At 42.1% G+C, this 24850-nt stretch overlaps 1 protein-coding gene across 3 annotated transcripts in view; it reads left to right on the plus strand.

Moving 5' to 3' along the window:
- The window catches only part of COL5A3 (collagen type V alpha 3 chain), a 222702-nt gene that overhangs the window by 38960 nt on the left and 158892 nt on the right, over positions 1–24850 (plus strand). For all 3 annotated transcript variants that reach the window (XR_005775675.1, XM_040414912.1, XM_040414913.1), the window contains exons 2-3: positions 15940–16107; positions 18465–18678. Coding sequence is in view for 2 of the 3 variants with exons in the window: in XM_040414912.1 (XP_040270846.1) it covers positions 15940–16107; positions 18465–18678 (382 nt within the window). In the remaining variant the exon portion in view is untranslated. The remainder of the gene's footprint in view (positions 1–15939; positions 16108–18464; positions 18679–24850) is intronic.

Genomic DNA, 24850 nt, shown 5'->3' on the forward strand with positions numbered 1-24850 from the left:
TTTACAAACTCCAGGTGGCCTTTCATGAGACTTTCACTGATTATAGGCTTCTTTATGGCCTCTCTGCCATAAAGCCAAGATTGGTGGAGTGCTGCAGTGATGGTTGACTTTCTGGAAGTTTCTCCCACCTGCACACAGGATCATTGGAACTCAGGCAGAGTGACCATTTCTTTGTCATTTTGTGGGGTGGCCAGCTCTAGGAAGAGTTCTGATTGTTCCAAACTTCTTCTATTTAAGACTTATGGAGGTGTTTTTTTTGTATCCTTCTACAGATCTGTACCTCCACACAGTCCTATCTCTTAACTTTTTATTTTATCACAAGGTCACAACATATGTAAAAGAAGGGAAAGGGTCTGAAGACTTTCCGAATGTGCTCTATCTGTCTATCTATCCATCAATCTATCATGTATCTATCTGTCCATCTATCTATCTATCTATCTATCTATCTATCTATCTATCTATCTATCTATCTATCCATCATTTTTAATCTATTATCTATGTATGTATGTATCTGTTTATCTATGTGTCTACCTCATATCTGTCTATTTTTCTCTCATTTCTATCTCATATCCTATTATTTCTATCTATCTATCTATCTATCTATCTATCTATCTATCTATCTATCTATCTATCTATCTATCTATCTATCTATCTATCTATCCAGGAGTGTAGCTAAAGGCTCATGGGCCTTAGTGCAAGAGTTCAGCTTGGGCCCCCTTCCCTCAGTGCTTTGTGACAAGGGGCAGGGGTGCACCTACCCTTTCTGATGCCTGAGGTAAAAAGTGTAAACATAATGTTCCCCCAAAATAATTTAGCTAAACTGATACTGTGCCAGGGTGCCCCCCACAGTTATAGTCCTCCCCAAAGTCCAACCAATAGAAATAATTATCTTCCAGCGTGCATAGTGTTAACAGTGCCCCCGATAGTAATGATGCCCCCATTGTGCACACCAGTAATTATGTTCCCCATAGCCCCCAGTAGTTATAATTCTTCTTATAATGTGTGCCAGTAGAAAAATACTCCCTAATGTCTGCCAGTACAAAAATACCCATTTATAATGTGTGCCAGTACAAAAATACCCCCTTATGTGTGCCAGTACAAAAACTATCCCCTTATAATGTGCGTCAGTGCAAATACCCTCTTACAATGTGTGCCAGTACAAAAATACCCCCTTACCTTTCAGATCAGACCCCTATATCAGATCCTCAGATCCCCATTAGACCTCCATGTCAGACCCCCACCCAATATCAGAGATCATATCTGAAACCCATTAGACCTCCATGTCAGACCCCCCCAATATCAGACCTCAGATTAGGACTCCATTTCAGACCCTCCCCCCATATCAGACCTCCATGTCAGACCTCAGATCAGGACTCCATGTTAGACCCTTCAAGTATCAGACCTCAAATTAGACCCCCCTCCAAGTATCAGACCTAAGATCAGACTTTAAAATAAATGTTAGTCTCCTACTCCCTGGCTCTAAGATTCTGGTCTTCTCTGGGCCCGCACTGCACTGTTACCTGACTGCTTGCAGCATCAGGTCATAGAGCGTGCACTACGTCCTGACGCTGTACCAGTCAGGACACAGCAGTGCGGCCCAGAGAAGATCAGGGAGGAGTGTTAGTACAGCACTCACAGCACTTTACTCCCCCGCCTCCTGCTGACTAGTGAGTGCTTCCATAATGGAAGTGCTCACTAGTATTCTCTTTATAAGACGCACTACTTCTTATGAAGTGAAAAATACAGAGCCACTGGCAAGGGGTCCCTGTGGGCCCCCCTAGCTTAAGGGCCCAGTTGCAACTGCAACCCCTATAGCTACGCCACTGTATCTATCTATCTATCTATCTATCTATCTATCTATCTATCTAAAAGCCTTCACATGGCTCCATAGACAGAAATATAAATAAAAAAAATGGAAATGGAAAGTAATTTTTTTGTTTAATCACTGCAGTAAGAGAAAAGGGACTCAAACTGTTACATTTTGGGGTCAAATTCAATGTCTTTTCTGATTTAGTATTTTGCAACCTGTTTATTTTTATGAATCAATATGCAAACAATAGCCAATCATCATTTATACTCTTAACATTGCTGAAGATTTTTACCACTAATATCTAATCACTATTAGATGGTTAAAGAGGGTATCCCACGACAAATGTAAAAAAATGAAAAAAGGACATCATGCAGAACATGACAATCTCTTTCTAACAAAGCTAGAACCAGCCCTGTACCTCACATGGATCCAGAGATCTCCCCATTCATTGCTCTACTAGATTTATATCAGGCTGACAGCTCAGGGGAGTGTCTTTTCTGCTGCAGCTCAGGGGGCGTGTCTCAGCTCTCCCTATCACAACTGAGTAGGAAGTTAAAGGATGAAACTGAGCATGTGCGGCCATCTCAGTAAGCAGGACAAAGAAATAAGAAAAAGAAAAAACAGCAGGTGGCTGATAGATTTCAGGGAATAACTCAGCGGCTATAACAAATTTTTTATTACATGCAATTACAAAAGTATCCAGATCCAGGTACTGGTTTGAAAACTGTAGAATATTTTTCGTGGGACAACCCCTTTAATTTCAAATGCCCATAATTTATCTACGTATTAATATATTTTGTCTTGTAAGCAGGTCAGAGAATATGGTTTTTATGTTCCTATCTCTTCATTCTTGCCCCACAAGATGCCACAGAACTGGTAAATTTGGGATTTGCTGGAATACGTGAACCAGTGTAAACTCTTTCTGACAGCTACAATGCCATTGAATATCCCAATCTGGTAAATTGGAAACATTATTTTAGTCTGGAATACTATGACAAAACAATTAAAACATAAAGTAAATTTTTTTTATTTGGTATTGCTGTAATAATAATAATAACGGATCATTTTTAATGTACAGTGAACGCCGTGAACTGCCCCATATGAAACATACAGATTCCCATTTAGATGAAGGTACAGATTGTACAAGTGATTGGCTCCAAAGGCAGCTTCCAATGAAGTTGTCTTCTACTTGACCTTTGGGACCCATTATGATGTCAGATTCTGGTGGGCTGGTGGGACAGTCTGCCCCTGCTACTGGATCTCAATATTGTACAAGTGATTGGCTCCAAAGGCAGCTTCCAATGAAGTTGTCTTCTACTTGACCTTTGGGACCCATTATGATGTCAGATTCTGGTGGGCTGGTGGGACAGTCTGCCCCTGCTACTGGATCTCAATAACAGTTTGGAGATCTGTCGTTTCACGTGTGATCTGCAGTATTTTCCCTTTAAGAACCATCGTAAGCTACATGATAGCAACAGTGGTGATAACCTTGGAAGCCAATCCAGTTTCTACAGTCAAGGAGCTTGAGAAGGCACACAGGCCACTCTATCTCGTACTGTAAGATGACACCAGTGTTATATACAGTCGAGTTACATTATTATGAGTACCAGCTAATATCCAGAGTAACCACCATGTGAAGCACAGACAGCAGCTAGACAGGGTAGGAGTGGCTCAGAAAACTCATGGTAGGTTGTCACAGGTATCTGGAGCCATGCTGACTGCAGTGCATCCTACTGTTGGAGGGTGTGTGGGGTAGGATCCATAGAGTGTACACAATGATAGAGGTGGTCCCACAGATGCTCAGTTGGGTTCAAGTCTGGGGAATTAGGGAGCCAGGGTAGTATTCGGAAGTCTTGGTCATGCTCTTCCAACCAGCATCAGGCATTTCTAGCCATGTGACATGTTGCATTGTCTTGCTGGAAGATCCACCCTGCCCCAGGAAAGACAATCAGCATGTATGGGTGAATGTGATCTGCAAGAATGGCTTCATACCCAGATCGGTTGAGAGTGACTTCCACATGGATGATCGGGCCCAGGGAATGGCAGGAAAACTTCCCTAGACCTTAACGCTGCCACCACCAGTTTGTGTTCTTCCAGCAATAGTTGCAGGGTGTTTGTTCTCTGATGTTTCTCACCTGACACACCAACGTCCATCCATTGGATGATGCAGAAAACATGACTCATTGGAGAAAGCAACCCTTGGCCAATCAGCGGAGGTCCAACTTTCCTACTGCCACGAAATTTGAAGCCCTTTCCGACAATGCAACTTCATTGGAAGAGTTGCTGTGACCATTTGTCTGCTTCATAGCCCTATACGCAGTAGGGTTTGCTGAACTGCTGTATTAGACACACATCTGGTAGCCCCCTGGTTCATTTTGGCGGTGAGTTGCTGCACTGCATTGTGTCAGCCTTCTTTCACCTTCTTCGCTGATGTTCACCTCTCACATCAATGAGACGTGATGCTCCACAGTTCCCACATCTCTTATTCACAATGGAGCCATTTGTCCACTCACAATACACTTTCCCTGCAGCAGTTCACACTGCGCAGTTTCAGAAATACCACCACCCTTTACCCGAAAGCCAATCATCATCCCTTTTTACAACTCTGATAAATTGCCCCTTTTACCCATGACAGCAACAATGTGTGCAGACCGCCCTTCACATACCTTATATACCCACCAAGCCCGCTCACCACACGTGACTTCCTTCATGAGCCACACGCTGCCGACGTCAAAAGTAGGAAGTGGTCAGAATAATGTGACTCGACTGTGTAAATGAGATGTCTTATTTGGAGGACCCTGTTACAGATTTTGGATCAGGAGTTAAAGGCCAATGGCCCATCATACTCATGATACATTGGGATATAGGAATAGACCTACAGGAATGGGATTAGTGATCACAAAGCCTGAGTGGCACTCCGTGTAGAACACCCCTCATTGTACACCTCTATAAACACATCTGTAATCCATAGATTTGCAATTTGAAGCTCTGTAAGCTTAAATATGACACAGAACAAGATTTACGGAATTGTTGTCGACCTGCTTTTAATTATATTGCACAATAAAAGTGCCTGTTATTTTTCATCACCGCCTGAAGTTGTATGGACTACAGTAGTGCTTATTAGAACTGTATCTTGAAAGGGGTTGTCCGGGATTAGAAAATTCATAATTACACTTATCGGTAATTTGATTTTACGGAACCCATGACAACACCCCTCTTATTCCCTCCCTCTCATTTGTAGTTATAGGAAATCTGTCTATTTGCCCCAACGTGATGGACTGGAGTTGTGCTAACTTGATTTTCGTTACCATTAATACCTCACTCCTTCCCCCGAGTCCAAGAAACTGAGATATGAGATGTTGTTTGGTAGGATCATTACAATGTACAGCTAGGTCTATGACACTGTTAGAACACTGTTGTCACTGATGATCTTCTTTATCCTATTAAAGGGATAGTCCAACCCATTTAATCCCCCACCACTTCCAGCGCAAAGCTGCTTCTGTGATCCTCCTCGTCTCTGTAGCCATGATGCTCTTTTTTTGCAGCTATGGCGTACCTATACACACCAGACACCTCTGAAGCCAATCATTGGCCTCAGCAGCATAGAGCACAAGAACGCTGAGAGCAATGACTGGCTGCAGGGTTCACATGGTGTCTATTGGCACGTCATCCCTGCAGCCAAACAAACGAAGCCACAAAACCCGGCAGGAAGGAACAGAGCAACAGCGGTGGAAGCAGCGACGGATAAAACTGGTGAGTATATATTATTATTTTTTTGTAATTATATTTTATATATTGTATATTTTTTGGGCTGGAGGGAATTTTTTAAATAAATTGGACAAGACCTTGAACATAATATCGGTTATGTAGGGGAAAGGAGTCACAAATATAAAACAGATGGATCCAACTGCTGGACACTTGATGGTTAATCAGTGCACCTCAAGGATCCCTTTCACCTCTCCCACGGCACTGAAAAGAAGAATTGCAAAGAAACTATCACGTTTATGAGTGTGATTTATGTGAGACTGTTTGCCGGGGCAAGGAGTCAAACATATTTTATGACACTCCATTCTCAATGGGCTTTGCATGAGAAGAACAATAATTATAGTTGTTCTGCTCTCTGGCTCAAAGAGGGAATTCGCTCTATAATGTAGAATCCTACAACAGGGAATCTTAACTTTAGAGGAAACTCACCATATTGTACATGCAGTCCAGTCCAACGGCATGTTAAAAAACAGGAGGAGCTAAATAGATAGATAGATATACTGTAGATAAATAGATTGGCAGAGCATCGCCAGGGATGAAGCCCAGCGTCTGGTGATGTCTATGTGTTCCAGACTTCAGGCTGTAATTGACTGCAAAGGATTTGCAACCAAGTATTAAAAAGTGAAAGTTTGATTTATGATTATTATTCTGTCCCATTACTTTTGGTCCCTTAACAAGTAGAAGGCACATATGCAAACTGTTGTAATTCCTGCACCGTTCACCTGATTTGGATGTAAATACCCTCAAATTAAAGCTGACAGTCTGCAGGTAAACCACATCTTGTTCGTTTCATTTCAAATCCATTGTGGTGGTGTATAGAGCCAAAAATGTTAGAATTGTGTCGATGTCCCAATATTTATGGACCTGACTGTATGTGTGAATTGAAAAGAAATTGATACATGGTTTTCAAAATTTTAATAAATTTTAATAAATAAAAATCTGAAGCATGGCGTGCATTTCTATTCAGCCCCCTGTACTCTGATAACCCTAAATAAAATCCAGTGAGACCAGAAGTCACCTAATTAGTAAATAAAGAGTCCACCTGTGTGTAATGTCTTCTCAGTGTAACTACTGTGAGGTAGGTTTGGCAGTGGGACCTCGCAGTCCACACACCCTTCCACTGCACATATTCCCTTTAACCTGAGGTGATTGCAGGTGAGGAGGTCTAATGAGGGATAAAACAACCCTCTGTGTATGAGTCTGGGGGGAGAGGAAGTGACCTTAGAAAGGGAAGCCTGAGAGGCTTGTGTGGTCACAGCCAGGAGGGCTGTTCGACCATACGGCTCAGTGGAGGCAGATCTCTCCCCTGGTGTGGGACTTACGCCTGGCGAAGCTGACCTGCTGAGTGTCAGAGCCGGATACCCCGTGTGTGAACGGCGCTTTAGAGGTGATGTAGGGAGACCTATGTATTAGGTAGATGTTTTCAAAACTGGACCGCGCTGCTGTATTAGCCAATCCGGGAATCTTCACTCCAGCACGAAGCGTTAAAGCGAAACCCAGGTCGGGCAGGAGTAGGCGTTTTATGGATACGTGATATGCTTGTAACCAAGATCTGCTCGTGTGAGTATAATAAACCTTTTTATCTGACCGGACGAAGCAGCACTTCACTATCGATGCACTTTCTCGATATCTGACAGGAGTGTGTTGGAAAAGAGGAGTGTGCCTGTGAAAGGAGGACTGGTTCTCTGTGTTCCATTTACTGACGGCTCTGTGCTGGAGTGAAGATTCCCGGATTGGCTAATACAGCAATGCGGTCCAGTTTTGAAAACGTCTTGGCTATTGGTGTGGACACTGCCCACTTCACATTTTTGGGATCTGCGACGCTGGCAATACAGGCAACGTACCGAAGTGTTTTATATTTTATAGACATATGTATTAGTTAGAGCCCAGACGGGCAGGTGTTTATTTTGCTGTGTTTGTGTTTTGGGCTGGTGGAACCTCACCTCACCCAGTGACGATATAACTGGGTGATCATCTGTATTACTGAAGTGCCAAAATAAAGCACTATTTGGACTTTAACCCCCTTGTCTGAGGAGGAATCTGTCATCACCTCCCTGCTTGAGAGAGCAATCCCTTACAATACATTTAAAGGAGTTTTCCAAGATTTCTTTTTACTGATGACCTATCCTCAGGCTAGGTCATCAGTATCTGATCGGTAGGGATCGAACACCTGGGAGCCCTACAATCAGCTGGTCAAGAAGGCAGTGGCACTCCGGTGAGCCCTGCAGCCTTCTCACTGATTTCCCTAGGCCAATAATGTCACGTTCATCATTCACATGGCCTAGGAGCTGCTCAGCCTCATTCAAGTGAATGGGGCTGAGTGCGATACCAAGCACAGCCGCTATATTCTGTACGGCTCTGTGGTTGCTGAACTGTGAGAAGGCTGCTGTGCTCACAGGAGCGCCGGTACCTTCTCATAAAGCTGATCGGTGGGGGTCCCGGGTGTAGGACCGCCCCCGATCAGATACTGATGACCTATTCTGATGAAAGGTTATCAATAAAAAAAAATCTCAGAAAACAACAAAAGTTTGTGGGTGTAACGTGAATATAATGTGAAAAAGTTCAAGGGGTATGAATACTTTTTCAAGGCACTATATATATATACACTGCTCAAAAAAATAAAGGGAACACAAAAATAACACATCCTAGATCTGAGTTAATTAAATATTCTTCTGAAATACTTTGTTCTTTACATAGTTGAATGTGCTGACAACAAAATCACACAAAAATAAAAAAATGGAAATCAAAATTTTCAACCCATGGAGGTCTGGATTTGGAGTCACACTCAAAATTAAAGTGGAAAAACACACTACAGGCTGATCCAACTTTGATGTAATGTCCTTAAAACAAGTCAAAATGAGGCTCAGTAGTGTGTGTGGCCTCCACGTGCCTGTATGACCTCCCTACAACGCCTATACATGCTACTGATGAGGTGGCGGACGGTCTCCTGAGGGATCTCCTCCCAGACCTGGACTAAAGCATCTGCCAACTCCTGGACAGTCTGTGGTGCAACGTGACGTTGGTGGATAGAGCGAGACATGATGTCCCAGATGTGCTCAATTGGATTCAGGTCTGGGGAACGGGCGGGCCAGTCCATAGCATCAATGCCTTCGTCTTGCAGGAACTGCTGACACACTCCAGCCACATGAGGTCTAGCATTGTCTTGCATTAGGAGGAACCCAGGGCCAACCGCACCAGCATATGGTCTCACAAGGGGTCTGAGGATCTCATCTCGGTACCTAATCGCACTCAGGCTACCTCTGGCGAGCACATGGAGGGCTGTGCGGCACTCCAAAGAAATGCCACCCCACACCATTACTGACCCAATGCCAAACCGGTCATGCTGGAGGATGTTGCAGGCAGCAGAACGTTCTCCACGGCGTCTCCAGACTCTGTCACGTCTGTCACATGTGCTCAGTGTGAACCTGCTTTCATCTGTGAAGAGCACAGGGCGCCAGTGGCGTATTTGCCAATCTTGGTGTTCTCTGGCAAATGCCAAACGTCCTTCACGGTGTTGGGCTGTAAGCACAACCCCCACCTGTGGACGTCGGGCCCTCATATCACCCTCATGGAGTCTGTTTCTGACCGTTTGAGCAGACACATGCACATTTGTGGCCTGCTGGAGGTCATTTTGCAGGGCTCTGGCAGTGCTCCTCCTGTTCCTCCTTGCACAAAGGGGGAGGTAGCGGTCCTGCTGCTGGGTTGTTGCCCTCCTACAGCCTCCTCCACGTCTCCTGATGTACTGGCCTGTCTCCTGGTAGCGCCTCCATGCTTTGGACACTACGCTGACAGACACAGCAAACCTTCTTGCCACAGCTCGCATTGATGTGCCATCCTGGATAAGCTGCACTACCTGAGCCACTTGTGTGGGTTGTAGACTCCGTCTCATGCTACCACTAGAGTGAAAGCACCGCCAGCATTCAAAAGTGACCAAAACATCAGCCAGGAAGCATAGGAACTGAGAAGTGGTCTGTGGTCACCACCTGCAGAACCACTCCTTTATTGGGGGTGTCTTGCTAATTGCCTATAATTTCCACCTGTTGTCTATCCCATTTGCACAACAGCATGTGAAATTGATTGTCACTCAGTGTTGCTTCCGAAGTGGACAGTTTGATTTCACAGAAGTGTGATTGACTTGGAGTTACATTGTGTTGTTTAAGTGTTCCCTTTATTTTTTTGAGCAGTGTATATATAAAATATTATGGGAAATCATTCAGTATAAGTGATGAGCAGTAAACAGCATCCACCTTCTCTCCTCCTTCCCAGAAGCTCCATTCCAGCTCTCCTTCATAGCAGCATCGGGATGCCAGGGCATAGATATTACAATACCTCACAACAGTGAGTACACCCCTCACATTTTTGTAAATATTTTATTATATCTTTTCATGGGACAACACTGAAGATCTGACACTTTGATACAATGTAAAGTAGTCAGGTTACGACTTGTATAATGGTGTAAATTTGGTGTGCCCTCAAAATAACTCAACACACAGCCATTAATGTCTAAACTGCTGGCAACAGAAGTGAGTACACCCCCTAAGTGAAAGTGGCCAAATTGTGCCCAAAGTGTCAATATTTTGTGTTGCCGCTGCTGCTTCTCCCCGTGCATGGATGAAATCATCCGATGTCGGGGGGAGCAGCCAGGGACGAGCCTCCCTAGCGTCACCCGCGATTCATGGTTCCCTCAAAGAACTGTAGCTCCCCACAGTCGGCAGCACTCCTGCAGCCCCAAACCATGACACTCCCACCACCATGCTTGACTGTAGGTAAGACACACTTGTCTTTGTACTCCTCACCTGGTTGCCGCCACACATGCTTGACCTTAGTCTGCTTGTCTTCAGCAAACTGTTTGCGAGCTTTCTTGTGTATCATCTTTAGAAGAGGCTTCCTTCTGGGATGACAGCCATGCAGACCACTTTGCTGCAGTGTGTGACGTATGGTCTGAGCACTGACAGGCTGACCTCCCCCCCCCCCCCCCCCCCCACGCCTTTAACCTCTACTGGCAGCACTTATACGTCTATTTTGAAAAGACAACCGCTGGATATGGCGCTAAGCATGTGCTTTGGTTGACCATGACGAGGCATGTTCTGAGTGGAATCTGTCTTGTTCAACCGCTGAATGGTCTTGGCCACCATGCTGCGGCTCAGTTTCAGGGTCTTTACAATCTCCTTATAGCCTTGGCCATCTTTATGTAGAGCAACAATTCTTTTTTTCAGATCCTCAGAGAGTTTTTTGCCATGAGGAGCCATGTTGAACTTCCAGGGACCAGTATGAGAGAGTGTGAGAGCGATAACACCAAATTTAACACACCTGCTCCCCATTCACACCTGAGACCTTGTAATACTAACGATTCACATGACACCAGGGAAGGAAAATGGCTAATTGGGCACAATTTGGTCATTTTCACTTAGGGGTGTACTCACTTTTGTTGCCAGCTGTTTAGACATAAATGGCTCTGTCTTGAGTTATTTTGAAGGCACACCAAATGTACACTGTTATACAAGCTGTACACTGACTACTTTAGATTATATCAAAGTGTCAAATCTTCAGTGCTGTCCCATGAAAAGATATAATAAAATATTTACAAAAATGTGAGGAGTGGGCTCACTTTTGTGGGCTACTTGTATCTTTCAGGTTTCCTACCCAACCTTTGAGACTATTTGTGACTGTATTACCCTTTTTACTGACCTTGGCGTGACTTTTGACATCCCCTTGGTGATATCCGTTGGACTAATGCTTAGTATTTGTTGATGACCTTGGCTTTGTTCCACACCATGCTCCCTCTTTAGGGAACCTTGACTACCTTGATTTGCTGACTAACTGTTGCTGACCCTAGGCTGTTCCGCCTTTATACATTCTGATAGTAATACTCTAGTGCCAATCTGAAAGGCTCCAGAAGCTGTGACCCCTGGACTCCCTACAGCAAAGTCCAGATTCCTTGTATAGGGGTTAGAAGGTTGAAAACTAGACTTTGCACCTTGGTTTAGTAAGTACAAATTAAATTGTGGCTTAGAAGGTCTACCACATACTATTTGTGTAACACAACCATGATTATAGTTACCAAAGTTTATCTCCAGGAACAGTATTGGGGTTATTAAGTGCCATAATGATGACCACATGACTTCTATTAGGGTTTTTAATGGTGCATTCACATATATACAGCATAATTAGTCATAAACAAGGCCCGGCCAGGCTCAGCACGGTGTCTACCTTTGTGACTATAGTCATTATCTTCTTTTCAACTCAACACTTTTCTCATAATGTGTAAAAAAAAAAAAATACGGTAAAAGAAAACGCATACTTTAAAAGGATGGGAAAAACATGATGTGAACCCACCCTATTCAGATCTAGGGACTGGTTTGAAAACTGTAGAATATTTTTCGTGGGACAAACCCTTTAACTCTAAGCTACCTGTATCTCTAAGACTTGGTGCCTGTACTTGCAGTTTTCCTGCGTGGTGCGGTTTTTATATCCAGAGCTCCCAGTGCTTGCACCGGATTCCCAGACCCCAGTGGGTCAGCTGCCCACTACACTGGATTTAAAGGGTGAATACCGAGTAGGTGCCAGAATAACGCCCTTATGGTTAGCCCATTGCCAAAACCGTAACAATTTAGAGCTTCTTTCTGGTTATTTGTGGTTCAAGTTAAATAATAGGATTGATTCATTTAGGGCTCAGACCCCTCATACAACTCTCAAAAGAGGCCTTCACCAACACCAGTGTTCACAAACATCAGTACTATTCCTGTCCTGATTTCACATCATATCCAAAGTAAATACCATAGCCTGGACAGTTCCCATCAGTCCCTCTTTACTAAAACTGAGAACTCAATTGATCAACAACAACAACAAAACATTTGTAAAGCGCTTTTCTCCCGTAGGACTCAATCAGGTGTCTCCCCCTACTGCTACTTTTCCCATCTTACTTTCATACCTGTTCAAGGACATATTACCCAAGAAACTGCAGCTGCATCCCCCTCCACTCCCAAAGTAATAGAGCCAAAAACGTCAATCTGAGTCCTTACTTAAAGGGGTTGTCCAAGTTCAGAGCTGAACCTGGACATATCCCCATTTTCACCCCTCGTGCCCCCGTGACATGAGAATCGGAGCATTTCATTCTCTGATGCTCTCCCTTGCCTTGCACTGTATTGCGCGGGGCAAGGGCTGTTTGTTTATATTATTACACTGCTAGGTGGAGGCTTACGCCTAGAAGTGTTCCCACTGATGAGCAGGTATTAGTGCTGCCCTAGCCATTTTACAGGCTAGGGCAGCACTAAAGCCCACCCATTAGTGCCAATGATGTCACCAGGCTCACTGCTAGGCGGAAGCCTCCAGATAGATTTCCCTATGGAGAGCCCGGTACGCGATTCAGCGCACGGCAATGGAGAGTATCTGAGCATGAAATGGGGGAAGCTGCCTGGGTGAAAATGGGGATATGTCCGGGATTAAGTTTAATTCAAGTTTCTTTACCTACCCAATCATGGATCCAAAGCAGTTCTTTTTCCTTCAGTACATTTGAGCATTAGGTAAACATAAAAAAAATAAAAAATTGCACCGTATCTGTATATAAGGCCATGATCCATTTTACAAGCTCCAAATCTTCCCCTTTCTGTAAAGTTCTGGCTGACTGCTGTCACCACTAGGGGGCGGTCACTGTATAATGATTGATAAACCTTTTATTGAGTCCCAAGGCAGCAATTGGATGATGTGGCCTTGTGAAGTAATATTTCTGTGGCAGTCGGGGCAAATGACATTTATTGTCCTGTTGCCTTGACAATTCTAGGCCTACCCCTGGTTGGGCAGAAAGATTTTATGGCAACTCATGGAATGAATAGTGAATTGTTTCATTGTCCACAGGGACTAAGTTGCAATAACCATTGTACACAGATTTATTACCAGTCTATTTTCTATCTACTTAGACTTTTATAAGTATTTTATGTCTTATTGGTTTGGGAAAATGTTCTGTTTTTCTCTTAAGGTCATTGGCATTGGAAGCTGAGAACACATCTTAAGTATTGTTTCTTCTTATAAAGACCACAGAATGTTCTACGCCTTGTTTAGATTTCATCAGAGAATGAAATCTGGATATTTTATGTGTCTAACGTACTTCCAAATCTGTTCTGGGCTGAAACTGATATGATAAGCTGAAAGCCAAAAAGATAATTCTATAGGAGCCTGGGGAATATGCTTGATTAACTAATCTAAAAATCTAGTTTAATTCATGTACAGGGCAGCATTATAGTAGTTATATTCTTGTACATAAGAGCAGTATTATAGTAGTTATATTCTTGTACATAGGGGGCAGTATTATAGTAGTTATATTCTTGTACATAGGAGCAGTATTATAGTAGTTATATTCTTGTACATAGGAGGCAGTATTATAGTAGTTATATTCTTGTACATAAGAGCAGTATTATAGTAGTTATATTCTTGTACATAGGGGGCAGTATTATAGTAGTTATATTCTTGTACATAGGAGCAGTATTATAGTAGTTATATTCTTGAACATAGGAGGCAGTATTATAGTAGTTATATTCTTGTACATAGGAGGAAGTATTATAGTAGTTATATTCTTGTACATAGGAGCAGTATTATAGTAGTTATATTCTTGAACATAGGAGGCAGTATTATAGTAGTTATATTCTTGTACATAGAAGTCAGTATTATAGTAGTTATATTCTTGTACATAGGAGGCAGTATTATAGTAGTTATATTCTTGTACATAGGAGCAGTATTATAGTAGTTATATTCTTGTACATAGGAGCAGTATTATAGTAGTTATATTCTTGCACATAGGAGGCAGTATTATAGTAGTTATATTCTTGTACATAGGAGCAGTATTATAGTAATATTCTTGTACATATGAGCAGTATTATAGTAGTTATATTCTTGTACATAGGAGGCAGTATTATAGTAGTTATATTCTTGTACATAGGAGGCAGTATTATAGTAGCTATATTCTTGTACATAGGAGGCAGTATTATAGTAGTTATATTCTTGTATATAGTAGCAGTATTATAGTAGTTATATTCTTGTACATAGGAGCAGTATTATAGTAGTTATATTCTTGTACATAGGAGGCAGTATTATAGTAGTTATATTCTTGTACATAGGAGCAGTATTATAGTAGTTATATTCTTGTACATAGGAGCAGTATTATAGTAGTTATATTCTTGTACATAGGAGGCAGTATCATAGTAGTTATATTCTTGTACATAGAAGCAGTATTATAGTAGTTATATTCTTGTACATAGGAGGCAGTATTATAGTAGTTATATTCCTGTACATAGGGGGCAGTATTATAGGAGTTATATTCTTACACATAGGGGCAGTATTATAGCAGTTATATTCTTACACATAGGGGCAGTATTATAGTAGTTATATTCTTGTACATAGGGGCAGTATTATAGGAGTTATATTCTTACACATAGGGGCAGTATTATAGTAGTTATATTCTTGTACATAGGGGCAGTATTATAGGAGTTATATTCTTACACATAGGGGCAGTATTATAGCAGTTATATTCTTACACATAGGGGCAGTATTATAGCAGTTATATTCTTACACATAGGGGCAGTATTATACTACTGGTGCAGTTCCTCAGGATAGTAGAGTCCTGCACAGGTCCTTGTCATCTAAGTGGATGCGACCAACCAGGACTTTGCTCTCTTTGTCTAAGAACCCATAGTAGAGTCACAGCTAGAAGAAACGTTGTGAATAAGATAAAACTTAAATAGTTATATTAATATACACTAAAATAGGGAGAGGTGTGTGAGTCCCTAAATCTACAAACAAACAAAAATTATATACTGGTGAGGCGACAGCTCCGGCGCTATGACAGCCATCATAGCGCCGGAGCTGTCACCTCACCACCAGAGGCGTACGGCACCTATGTGTTTGTTTGTCCTATACTTGACCAAGCTCCTGGTGAGCCTCTATATGGCGAAAAGTTGAGCTCCAATATTAGGTTTAGGGTACGGACAAAGCGCTTCCACATGTGATTTATTCAGGACAGACAGCCGCCTGCTGGATTAGTTAGGACTCCTAGTGTTTGCTGCATGGAGAGGCATGTAGGGAGAATTGGTTCACCTGGTGTTCAATTAATGAGGGTCACCCATTCAAAGGTGGATAGTTCCCTTCCCCCTGGCAGTATATAGCCCTAGACCTGGTAACCCTTTTTTCTGTGGATATAGCACATGTTAGCCTGTGATCAGAGCTCCACTTTTGTCTATATAGGTGTGGAATAGCAGCTCTATTCACTTGAATACAGACAGCCTGCAATACCAGACAAATTTCACAAGTATCTAAAGATACATGAACCTGTTTCTGTATGGTGCCTGACTGATTGTTTGCCCTTCCATTCCCAGCAACTCCAGTTAATGTTTTAAAAGCCCTGGAACTCAATGAAGAAATTGAAGGAGTTACGTTGGCGGCCGGACTCTGTACACACAGACAAGGAATTGAGGAGACGGACATTGCTTTCCGCGTGGAAAATAGAACGCACTTTAGCGCCCCAACTAAGCAGCTATTTCCAGGTATGTCCCTACGCTGAGCCTAAAAAATGATGTGTTGGGAATATATAAGCAACAATTTGCTCATTTTTCTGTAGCGTGCATGTTGTAACTTTTCAAATTTATTGCAGCATCCCTGCCCTCTTATCAGACTGCAGGAGATCTTAATTTAGGGTCATGGAATCACAAGACGTCTGTGGACAGATTTCAGGGAGTCTATATAAAGGAGTAGGAAAAACTTTTTAATTATAGATATGAATTAATCATAGCCAGCATTACACTGGATGATGCCCCGTAGGAACTTCTACCGAAGTTCTCCCTCCCCAGTCCTTACTGTCATATTGTGTACAAATAGCGATGCCATACAGTACCTACTAACTATAGGCTTCATACATTATTATGCCCTAATAACAGTGCTATACACTTGTGAAATAACTACGCAAGTAGCAGTAAAGACTACTGTATGGTGCTCAAATACTACTAGCTTACAGTGTTCAAATAATACCACCATATAGTGCTTAAATAATACCAACATGCAGCGCTGAAATACTATTAACATACATTAAATACCACCATACAGTGCTCAAATAATTAACATGCAGTGCTCAAATACCACCATACAGTGATTAAATACAACCACCATACAGTGCTCAAGTAATACCACCATGCATTTCTCAATTAATAACACCATACATAATTTAAATACTACTACCATACAGTGCTCAAATAAAACCACTATACAGAGCTCGAAAACTACTAGCATACAGTGCACAAATACCACCATATAGGGCTCAAATGCTATTACCATATAGTGTTCAAATAATACCAACATACAACGTTTAAATAATGACATCATATAGTGCTCAAATACAGTATTACTACCACACAGAGCTGAGATAGTACCATACACCATGTGCTTAAATATACAACGGTTCAGTGCTCAAATAAAACTGCTATACAGAGCCCAAATAATACCAATAGAAAATGTATGAATAATGTAGTCTAATATCAGCCTAAGTAATGTATGAATAATAATACTGCACAATTTATGTCCAGATTTATAGTAGTTCCAAGCAGGATTGGATTGACCCAGCACAGTACCAGAGGATCCTCCAGTGGACCCATTCTATGATACTATAGTTGGCCCCAAAGGTCACACAGGTTGGACACTCCGTAAGGGTCTAAACCATATTTCTGCCGATTCTTTACAGTTGTTGTCCATATCTCAGTATATTGACTATGAGGCATGGAAACATCAGAGTGATGACCCTTCTTTAAAGGTGTTTGCTTTTTACTATTGATGACCTATCCTGAGGATAGGTCATCAATATCAGATCTGCGGGGGTCTGACTCCTAGCACCCCCCAGCCCTCAGCTGTTAGAATTGAAAGCAGCTCTCATACAAACGCTGCCTTCTCCGCTCTGTTTACCTGCTTGCTGTGGCAATGGCAGTGGTGAGCAGGTGTAACAACAAGTATGGCATCCCCATTCACTTTCTATGGGACGGCTTCATCCTATTCACTTGAACAGACAGAGCCGTCCCATAGAACTGAATGAGGACACCGTACTTGTAATTAAACCTGCTCACCACTGCAATTGCTGCATCAAGCAGGTTAACAGAGCAGAGAAGGCAGCGCTTGTACAAGAGCTACCTTCTCTTCAAAAAGCTGATCGGCAGGGGTGCCGGGATTTGGACCCCCGCCAATCTGATATTGATGACCTAACCTGAAGATAGGTCATCAATAGTAAAAAGCGCACAACCCCTCCCATCAAGTAGACCTTCTGATTGAGGTCATCCATGCACTGCACAGATGGTTTAAATATTTCAGAACGTGCCATGTAATGCATCTGTTCTGGTGTAGCAACAGAGAGACTTCACACTGGTCACCTTCCAGGTAAGGTATTAATATAAACCATTTATTTTGTCCTAGTATAGATTTGGTTTATATTTACAAAGAAGAAACCCCTAATTGAAGCAAGTCCTGATTATCTATGAAGCATGAAGACACCTTGGTCCTCATCTAAAGGTGCCTATACACGAGAGACAACTCAACTGAATCTGCCAACGGGGATTGCCGTTATCTGCGGACCGCATGCAGAGGAATTGCTCCCCCAGTTATAGACACGCTACAGTGTCTGGGTTTGGAGCATTTTCACTCATTTAGGCCACTTTTTTCAGTGAGTTTTTGATCGGACGACCCTCTAAAGTATATAAGGGCTTCCTGACTCGCCCCGAAAAAGAATCAAGCATGTAGGATTTGTCCGATCTTTTGTTCCCACAGGACATAAGCCACTGCCATATAGATAGGTCTATAATATGCTTGAAAAACATATCCAAAACTTGATAAACAGTAAAAAATTTCCCTTTATCCCTTGGTACAGATGAATCGTTGCCAGAAGATTTCTCCATTCTCATCACTCTCAAAGTTAGGAAAGATGCTCAGTTCTTCCTCCTCTCCGTTTACAATGAAAAGGGTGTTCAACAGTTGGGTGTGGAAATTGGGCGCTCCCCAGTCTTTGTGTATGAAGATCAACATGGAAATCCAACCCCTGAAAACTACCCATTCTTCAAGAAGATCAACCTGGCCGATGGCAAGTAAGTCATCTAGTCATTTAAGGCGATGGGATGAGTTCTAAGATCTAAATACAGTCTTGTTTGATTTTTTTGATTTTTGAAATGGCTTTTGTCTTGATGGTTCCATATTTTTGATAGACTGCCCTGCATAAAGAGATTGTTCTATCAGGATAACTCTTACCAATAAGTGCTGTATCGGGCATGTGCATGTCATACAGGAAGTGACTGCAAATTGTCAGCTGGTTGATCTTACGATGGTAAAATGAGGGTTCTCTGGAAGAGGAGGATTAAAGGGATTGTCTATGATGAGATATTCCCTTTGTTATTTGGATAGAAGCTGTATTGAACATCTTCCCACGCTCATGGTTGTCCATGTGTGGAGTAATCTTATAGGGCTTGTGTCATCTCAGTCTTTGATGGCATGTCACTAGGATATACCATCAAAATCAGATACGTGCAGGTCTCACCTCTGAGACCCAAGCCTATCTCCAGAGTGGGCTTCTGAAAGTGAAGGAGAGCAAACTGTAGGGGCGCCACAAGGGGATCTGAACATTTGCTGCCCAGCTCCCATGAAAATTATATATGACTGTTAAGAGGACATCCTCTGAAAGGGCCAGATTGGGAACCTAAAGTGGCTCTGGAAAAAAATACCTAAAAGTGGCCCCATATTCTCTCCTCCTCTTCTAGTTGTCTCTGAATAAAATATGGAGCATGCTGCATTTTTCTCTCCGGCCAAAAATCCTGAACACTTGCCGGAATGCCGGATCTGGCTTTAATTTCTATTGAAATGTATTAGTGCCAGATCCAGCATTAAAATTGCAGCATTGCCAGATCCCTTCTTCCGGTCCGTGCACGCGCAGACCTTTAAATATGTGAAAAAAATAAATACCGGATCCGTTTTTCCGGATGACACTGGAGAGACGGATCTGGTATTTCAATGCATTTGTCAGACGGAACTGCCTGCCGGAATCCTCTGACGCAAGTATGAAAGTAGCCTTAGGCCTCATGCACACGACCGTTGTTTGGTCCCGCATCCGAGACGCCGATTTTGCAGCTCGGATGCGGACCCATTCATTTCAATCGGGCCGCAAAAGATGCGGACAGCACTCCGTGTGCTGTCCGCATCCGTTGCTCCATTCCGTGGCCCCGCAAAAAAATTAGAACATGTCCTATACTTGTCCGTTTTGCAGACAAGAATAGGCATTTCTACAATGGGCATTTCTACAATGGGTTTGCGGACCGCAAAAAATGGAACGGTCGTGTGCCTTACAGAGTTAATTACCACTGATAGCTTATTATCTACTCAGCCAGAGGCAGAGATGGCAGCTTGGGCGGCACCCTGGGCATCTGCCCACTGGGAAATTTCCCTGTCAGGTCTATGGCCAAACCACCACTACCCTCTGATCAGTTTGAGAGCAAAAGACCCTTTTCACGAAAAGGGATCACAGGAATCCTTTATCTTTAAAAAATAAAAATAAAAATCATGTAGAAATAATGCAAATCATTGAATTTGAATCTGGTTTGTCTCTCTCAGACCCATAAATGAAAATGTGAAAGCTAAACGCCACCTAAAGGACAATGAAAACAACAATAATAAGTGTTTTTTTAGACTTGTATATTTCATACTGCAATCACATCCAGAGCTGCATTCACAGTTCTGATGGTTGGAATCAGACATATCCCCATTTTCACCCAGGCAGTCCTCCTGAATCGCGCAGGACAAGGGCTTTTTCTGGAAATCCAGTAAGGGCTCTCCATTGGTAAAGCTAGGCAGAGGCTTCCACCTTGCAGTGAGCCTGGTGACGTCACCGCCACTGATGGGCGGGATTTAGAACTATGATGTCAGGACCAGAAGGAGGTGGAGAAAAGGCGCCAAGGGGAGGAGCAGGGAGTGCCTAGGCACCATTAGCGATGGAGACCACCCCTTGGGCTGTTTTCAGCTAATTTGCATATAGAACAAAATCCATTTTTCAGGGGTTCAGAATATCAGCAAACAGACATAAAGGCATGTTGGGGATTCTGTGTGTGTGAACTGCAGGGCACCAGGAACAGTTTCATTTATGAATTGGTGGTGGCAGACTCCTTTTAAAGAGGCCTCGTAACTTGGCAATAACTATAGAAGAAACAGTAAAGTCTGCTTTGGATTCTCCTCCATTATTCCTTCTGGAGATGTATGACTAAACTGTTACTTCTCCTCTTGTCAAATGGGATGTGTCCCTACACAACCTGACACTGTCCAATCAGTACAGTCCAGGAGTCAGATGTTCCCAGGAGAAGCGGCACAAGTTCTAAGATTAGACAACCCCTATAAGGCCAACCTATTACCTATCAAAATGGATAGCCAAGAAGATCCTCTATCACCCCCTACTTGTTCAGTGCCTGGATTTTAATTTTAGATACCATAGTCTTTCTACCAAGGTCTGTAGAGGGAAATTAAGTCTCCCAGAATTCAGTGTAGCATTGAGAATTGTACAGGTTGTTCGAGATTTTGATATTGATGGTCTATCCTCAAGATCAGATCATCGGGCGTCCGACTCCAGCACCCCCTGCTGTTTGAAGAGACCGCGGCATTCCAGTGAGCTCTGTGGCCTCTTCCCAAGCCAGTGGGGTTACATTCATTGATAACATGGCCTAGGTTCAGCTTAGTCCCATTCAAGTGAATGGGCCTGGGCTGCAATGCCGAGCATGGCCACTCTACAATGGATGGCACTGTGATGAGGCCATGGAACTCACTAAAGCAGGGATGCTCAACCTGCGGCCCTCCAGCTGTAGCAAAACTACAACTCCCACCATGCCCTTTTGTAGGCTGATAGCTGTAGGCTGTCCAGGAATGATGGGAGTTGTAGTTTTGCAACAGCTGGAGGGCCGCAGGTTGAGCATGCCTGCACTAAAGCATCACAGCCTCTTCAAACAACTGATCGGCAGGGCGTGTCCACATTCGGAACCCCGCTCATCTGATATTGATGACCTCTCCTGAGGATAGGTCATCAATATTTAAAAAAAAAACTAAAAAAACTTGAAATGTCAGATGAGAAGTGGGTGGCTCTGAGACACTCTTGGTAGCAGTTCTCAACTCAGGTCAACCCCTAAGGATCCATAACAGTTGATTACTCAGAATTCCCTAACAAGGTTTCCTAATCTGGACATTCCCTTTAAGATGTCGGGGGAGTATTTGTAGACAAGCTGCTGACTGATTCCATTAGCAGCTAGCAGAATTGTGAAGGCAGCTCTGGCTGTGAATTCAATCATGACCTGTACAATGCCAGTAAACTGACTGTGGATGGTAAATTCCAATATCCTGGTAAAAGTCCAGAAATAAGTCAGCAAATGTGAGGTTAAAAGTCATCTGTCAGTCAGACGAATAGAATCCAGTTTTGTGGTTTGATGTGACTTCTGGTAACTGGTACTAATCACGGTACATGACCAGATTTAGTATGTTTTCAGTGTAGGATGTAAAATGAATGCTGCCCTGGCAGCCTGACACGGAGCTGGACACCATCATTGTGGAGAGTAAATTAGATGTGACGTATGTAAGAGGACTATACCACCTGAGCTGTGATAGGGAGAGCTGAGACACGCCTCCTGAGCTGTGATAGGGAGAGCGTAGACACTCCTCCTGAGCTGCAGCAGAAAAGACACTCCCCTTGAGCGGTCAGCTTGATATAAATCTAGCAGATCAATGAATGGGGAGATGTCTGGATCCAAGGCTGGTACAGGGCTGGTTCTAGCTTTGTTAGAAGGAGATTGTCATGTCCTATATGATGTCTGATTTTCATTTCTTACATTAGTCATGGGATAACCCCTTTAATTACCACCACCATTTGTAAGATACATATCTGCCAATGTTCATAGTGGGGCCTTAAAGGGGTTGTCTCATCATAGACAATGGGGGCATATCGCTAGGATATGCCCCAATTGTCTAATAGGTGCGGGTCCCACCACTTGGACAGCACCTATATCAAGAACAGAGCCCAGAAAGGTGGTGGCAGGAGGACTCCGGTCCGGCCACCACCAAGCCGGCTCCCCATAGCAGTGAATGGGAGCGTACCGCGCATGCACGGCTCCCGCTCCCATTCATTTCTATGGGGCTGACGGAAATAGCAGAGCCAGTGTGCCCTCCTTCACTTTCGGGGCTGCGTTCTCGATATAGGTGGGACCCGCACCTATAAGACAATGGGGGCATATCCTAGTGATATGCCCCAATTGTCGATGATGAGACAACCCCTTTAAGGTAAAAATTAAAGCCAGGCCTTGTGACATTGGATGTTCACAGACACTTCCTTTGCATCCATATAGATTGCACTACTTCCTGGAGCCTACAGAGATTGCCCAACCTGCTTCTATCATACATTTATTCTGAGTTCATTTCATTAGTATATTCTTGTACATAGGAGGCAGTATTATAGTAGTTATATTCTTGCACATAGGAGGCAGTATTATAGTAGGTATATTCTTGTACATAGGAGGCAGTATTATAGTAGGTATATTCTTGTACATAGGAGGCAGTATTATAGTAGTTATATTCTTGTACAGAGGAGCCAGTATTATAGTAGTTATATTCTTGTACATAGGAGAAGTATTATAGTAGTTATATTCTTGTACATATGAGCAGTATTATAGTAGTTATATTCTTGTACATAGGAGCAGTATTATAGTAGTTATATTCTTGTACATAGGAGCAGTATTATAGTAGTTATATTCTTGTACATAGGAGCAGTATTATATAGTAATATTCTTGTACATAGGAGCAGTATTATAGTAGTTATATTCTTGTACATAGAAGGCAGTATTATAGTAGTTATATTCTTGTACATAGGAGCAGTATTATAGTAGTTATATTCTTGTACATAGGAGGCAGTATTATAGTAGGTATATTCTTGTACATAAGAGGCAGTATTATAGTAGTTATATTCTTGTACATAGGAGGCAGTATTATAGTAGTTATAGTCTTGTACATAGGAGTAGTATGTTAGTAGTTATATTCTTGTACATAGGAGCAGTATTATAGTAGTCATAGTCTTGTACATAGGAGCAGTATTATAGTAGTTAAATTCTTGTACATAGGAGGCAATATTATAGTAGTTATATTCTTGTACATTGGAGGCAGTATTACAGTAGTTATATTCTTGTACATAGGAGCAGTATTATAGTAGTTATATTCTTGTACATAGGGCAGTATTATAGTAGTTATATTCTTGTACACAGAAGCAGTATTATAGTAGTTATATTCCTGTACATAGGAGCAGTATTATAGTAGTTATATTCTTGTACAGAGGAGCCAGAATTATAGTAGTTATATTCTTGTACATAGGAGAAGTATTATAGTAGTTATATTCTTGCACATATGAGCAGTATTATAGTAGTTATATTCTTGTACATAGGAGTAGTATTATAGTAGTTATAGTCTTGTACATAGGAGCAGTATTATAGTAGTTATATTCTTGTACATAGGAGGCAGTATTATAGTAGTTATATTTTTGCACATAGTAGCAGTAATATAGTAGTTATATTCTTGTACATAGGAGGCAGTATTATAGTAGTTATATTCTTGTACATAGGAAGCAGTATTATAGTCGTTATATTCTTGTACATAGGGCAGTATTATAGTAGTTATATTCTTGTACATAGGAACAGTATTATAGTAGTTATATTCTTGTACATAGGAGGCAGTATTATAGTAGTTATATTCTTGTACATAGGAGCAGTATTATAGTAGTTATATTCTTGTACATAGGAGGCAGTATTATTGTAGTTATATTCTTGTACATAGGAGCAGTATTATAGTAGTTATATTCTTGTACATAGGAACAGTATTATAGTAGTTATATTCTTGTACATAGGAGGCAGTATTATAGTAGTTATATTCTTGTACATAGGAGCAGTGTTATAGTAGTTATATTCCTGTACATAGGAGGCAGTATTATAGTAGTTATATTCTTGTACATAGGAGCAGTATTATAGTAGTTATATTCTTGTACATAAGAGGCAGTATTATTGTAGTTATATTCTTGTACATAGGAGCAGTATTATAGTAGTTATATTCTTGTACATAGGAGGCAGTATTATAGTAGTTATATTCTTGTACATAGGAGCAGTATTATAGTAGTTATATTCTTGTACATAGGAGCAGTATTATAGTAGTTATATTCTTGTACATAGGAGCAGTATTATAGTAGTTATATTCTTGTACATA

This window comes from Bufo bufo, chromosome 1 (genome assembly GCF_905171765.1).
Source record: "Bufo bufo chromosome 1, aBufBuf1.1, whole genome shotgun sequence".
Classification (NCBI taxonomy): Eukaryota; Metazoa; Chordata; class Amphibia; order Anura; family Bufonidae; genus Bufo; species Bufo bufo.